Genomic DNA, 4,725 nt, shown 5'->3' with positions numbered 1-4,725 from the left:
GACTAATTTTTTCTATATATTTTTAGCTGTCCAATTAATTTCTTTCTATTTTTGGTAGAGACAGGGTCTCGCTCTTGCTGAGGCTGGTCTCGAACTCCTGAGCTCAAATAATCCGCCCGCCTCGGCCTCCCAGAGTGCTAGGATTACAGGTGTCTGTTCTGGATTTTAAAAATGTTTATGTTTGTAACTTTTCTAGGCAAGAGAAATTAAGATCTGAATAGTAAAACAATTGATCGAAATAAAAATATGTAGTAAAAATTTCATAATATGTACATGTAGATAGATATTATTAGAACTAAGAAGATGACTTAAAGAAATGATAAGGAATTTAACTTATTAAGAAAGACAAAATAAATGTTTGAAAAATAAAATACGTACACACTGGCATGGTCATTTGACTAAATGAAGCAGCAGCAACTTGATATAACTTCTATAGTAAAGTAAAAAAGTAATTCAGAAGAATCTTAAATTCCTCTCCATAAGAAAGGAATTTCTACTGCAGGGTGATTCATTTTCTAATGTAAGCTGATATATTCAACCAACAAAACTCTCATAAAGTTCTAATGAGCAATGACTACATGCAAATATTTTACAATGCAAGGTGTTATAAAGGGATAAAAACGTAAGAGAAACATAATCTCCACTTTCAGGTAACTTCGATCTAGTAGAAAGGATGAGACAAGAGCATAAAAACTGTAGCACAAGACCAAATAAAATACTACTGTGCCATAACAGAGATTAGGCAGTGCAGAAGGAGGAATTAAAGCTCTAATGCATATATATTATATTATATAATCCCCAGAACTATGTTTTGGAGATAAAAGAATTGAAGTACATTTTGAAACTGAAGAAGCTTCATACCATAACTTTTGAAAAAAAAAATTTTTTTTCAAGAGCAAGACAAGAAAAAAGAATTTCTCCAGATCTCTTAATTTGTTGCCCACTTCTAGCTGTTACTTCACCAAATTCAGTTCGTACAATCTCTAGTGATTACCCAAATTAAAAGAGAACCACTGAGTTGCAGGAATGTTCTCACTGGCTGCTTGAATTATTATGCCATTGACTTGGAAAAGTTGGATTTGTGTCAGTCTTGTAAATAAGCTTTCATTACTGCACTTGAAAACTTGTCTAAATTTATAATGTGTAACTTGATGCTGGAGAAAGACCAAGTGCCCTGAAGTCTAAAATTCAACAGCTACCAGCTACAACAATGCAAGTGTTCACCATCCCACCCACCTTATCCCACACCTTGGTAAGTGTCTGGAAAAAAAAAAATCAGTGAGAAGTAAAGCTCCATCACTTAAATCAGTTAAATTAAAAGTTAATTGGTCTTTCATATTAATAATTACTTCATTGCTTTAACTGAGTTTCAGAACAGAAAGGGGTCTTAGGCACCAAATGCAAATCATTTTCTAGGATAGCACAGGAGTTGAAGACACAAAACAATGTAGGTAAGAGTGTGGGTTCTAGAGTCAGGCTGCTTGGGTTCAAATCTTAGTTCTGTCATGTATTAGCTGAATGATTTTGTGCAAGTCACTTAACTTTTCTGTGCCTCTGTTTCCTCATCTTTAAAATGCAGAAAATAACAATACCAGCCTCGTGGGGTTGTTGTGAGAATTAAAGGAGTTAAAGCCTTACTGTTGAAGCATTTGAAGCAATACCTGGCATAGTGCTACTATTTATAACTAACGAACTTTGGGGCCCAGAACACATGAGGTGACTTGCCCCAGGTGACATGGCTAATTACTAGTAGAGCTAATTACTAGCACCCAAGTCTCTTGGATCTCAGGGTAATGAGCTTTTCTCTAGATAATATGTCTCTGATAGAGAATGAAGAGCTGTTTTAGCAATTTTATCTTTCCTTAGCTAATATATCAGAATCTGCATGAAGTACCTTGAAACAGAAGCTGTCTTTGGTATTCTCACCTATGGCCTTTATTAGTTACTTTATTGGTCAATTAGCTATTACTTTCGACACTGACATTTCTTACATCTGGCTCACAGACTTTCTCCCTATTGTGTACTGGCTTTAGCCCAGCATATCTGTGCTTCCTCTAATGATACAGAACCACTGATTGGGTCACGGCCAGCCAGGATGTAGGGCATCAGGACAGTATGGAACCAAAGGAGAGGAAAACAAAAAAAAAGAATAAATCATGCAAGGTCAAGGAATCAATAATCATGAAATAAGTTTCCTTGCAAGAGTAACTGGCTCTGAAATCAACTTCAAGAGAAAAGCTGCAAAAACGTTTTGAGTAAGGGCTTTTTTTTTTTGAAGGAAAAGACTAATTTAAGTGCATTGATTATGATATATATGAGGAAAATAAGAGCATTAAAACTTTACAAAAACACTTCCCATTTTCTTAGAGCTGAAAACTAAGAGGAAAACAACTAAAGAGGAAAAAAGCAGTGTTCTAATAGTTACAACTCATTACTCTCAGGCGACGTGTATAATTTTAAAACAAGATAGGTACACAAAAAGTCCTTCTACCAAAAGAAGGCCATGTGTTTTTGAATTTAGCCATCATATATTAATCAAAATTTTGATGCCTATGTTTTTGTTTTTATCATTGTGAAATGAGATCAAACATAGAAAATGAAACAAATAACATTAAAGATTTCAAATATTACATACAATTATCAATCTAGCGTCAACTACCTTTCTCTGCTTTCTACATAACCAATTAAAAGAAAAGTAAAAATTAGGTTTAAAAAATCTTTATCTGAAAAAGAAATGGAAACAGAGAGAGTTATAAAGACTTGCTTTAGCTTATAAAGTAAAATTAATGGTAATGAAGGAACTACAATTTATATTCTCAGAATACAATTTTCTCCTTGAATCATACGAAATAGGTCCAGTGGCTTAATCTATTAAGGAGAAAAATTGTAGAAACAAGCAAATCTAAAGAATAGTAAAAATACTTTTGAAACAATCATTACATAGAATATTGTTAATTATGGTTATTTTCTGCTTATAAACTATGAAATTGCTCTTTTTGATGCTGAAAAATAATATATCACTCCTTGGGAACACCAACATTTATACAAATTTTTACAAAGAAAATTTAAATACCCATTTTAGTTTTTCATTCTCTTCCATAAATTTTTTGGCAGCCTTGTTAGTATTGTCTGCTTGAACTTTAAGTACTCCTTTGTTTGACAGTTCTTTTGCCAGCTGAGTAATAAGTATAACCAGACGTCTCAACACTCTAAGAAAAAAAATCAGAATAATGTATAACTAGATCAATCATCAGAAATTGTGACATTAAAACAAACAGTCACTGTCAAATGGTTCTCCGTTACGTATAGGTGTAGTGAAAGGAGATAATGTTTAAGCAGAACATGATTTTATATTTTTAAAATCCAAGTCTCCCAGTCAAAATAAGCCTGTGTCTCCTTCCTTTGGAATCTTTGTTAGAAGACCAGCATTTGGAATACAGGTTGAATGGAATTTATTAATTTCTTACCTCGTAGAGGCCTTTAGCCTGGAGGAGTAGAAACAGGAAAATTTCAGACAGTACGGCAGGGCCAGTAAGAGAAGTCTTTTCCGGCCCAGTTCAAAATTTGCTATTTAAAGAGCATTGTATAAGGTCAGTCAAACCTAAAAACTGCTGGTTCATGTCTGTTTATGGGTAACTTCTATTGTTAGAATATCTTCGATTATTCATTCAGCAGATATTTGTTTACTCAGGAACTGCTAAGTGTTAAACACTGCTTGGAACTGGGGACACAGCAGGAAGAAAAAAACAACGTCTGTGCCTTCAAGGAATTTAGGTTCTAGCTGGGGAGGCATGAGTTAAGATAGTATTTAATTACAACCATGAATGATACTAGAAAATAAAGTATATATATGTTTTAGGAGAGCTTATAAGAGACCAATCTACTTTGTGGGTAGTGGTGGCCACAGGAGGCTTTCCTGAGAAAGAGGCTAAAAGATGAGTAAGAGTTAGCCAGGGGAAGGAAGGTAAAGAAGGGAGGGAAGAGTGTTCTGGGATAAGGAATACCCTGTGTGAAGATCCTGAAGTGGGAACGAGGTAGGTACACCATAGAACTCAATCATTATTTGTTGCAAAATTGAATGAATAAATACTAAAGGTCAGTGTGGGTGGCATGAATTGTACATGTAAGAGACACGTATGAGACAAAGCTTCAGAGAGAGGCAGGCCTTATGGACTTAGGAAACCTACATGCTTAAACTATTGTTAACTATTTGGGTATATCATCTGAGTTCTTTTATGGAGATGTTAGTTTTAAAAAATAGCTATAGTACAGTGGGAAAACTGAGAAAGAGAAGCATAAATCATATTTTTTAAATTGTGCTTCTATTTTTTTACTTACAGCCAAAAAAATAATGAAAATCCGGAAATGTAAAGATTTCTTTGAGACCTAAAAAGTTTCATCTGTGTATGTTCATAGGCGCCAGGTCTGCTGGTTGAGCTCTTCTCAAGGGCATGGGTAGCGGAATACTTCCTTACTTCTCTCACAGCATCTGTTACAGAAAAATAGAAAACATTACTTTTGGCTTTTAAGAATATACATTTATTAAAAATGGAAAGCAGTTTTAGAATAACTGACCACACTTTCTAATAATAGGCTTTAGGTAGAGGAGCTCTTTTTTCCCCCTGATAGTGCCTTGGAAGGTATTATGCTCAAAGTAGGTGCTCTGTCAATGGATACTAGTGGCAAATTTTGAATTACGATAGCGTTTTTTTTTTTTTTTTTTTA

General features: G+C 34.2%; 1 protein-coding gene across 1 annotated transcript in view; it reads right to left on the bottom strand.

Annotated features, from left to right (window-relative positions):
- The window catches only part of BCAP29 (B-cell receptor-associated protein 29), a 53,483-nt gene that overhangs the window by 37,831 nt on the left and 10,927 nt on the right, over positions 1-4,725 (bottom strand). Inside the window, exons 4-5 of the mRNA XM_012650351.1 lie at positions 4,339-4,489; positions 3,074-3,209 (exon numbers count right to left, since the gene is read on the bottom strand). Of these exons, the coding sequence (XP_012505805.1) occupies positions 3,074-3,209; positions 4,339-4,489 (287 nt within the window). The remainder of the gene's footprint in view (positions 1-3,073; positions 3,210-4,338; positions 4,490-4,725) is intronic.

The sequence above is a fragment of the Propithecus coquereli genome, unplaced genomic scaffold, assembly GCF_000956105.1.
Source record: "Propithecus coquereli isolate 6110/MARCELLA unplaced genomic scaffold, Pcoq_1.0 Scaffold32, whole genome shotgun sequence".
Lineage (NCBI taxonomy): Eukaryota > Metazoa > Chordata > Mammalia > Primates > Indriidae > Propithecus > Propithecus coquereli.
The sequence above is the reverse complement of the archived record's forward strand: the minus strand, read 5'-3'. Positions and strand labels throughout refer to the sequence as shown.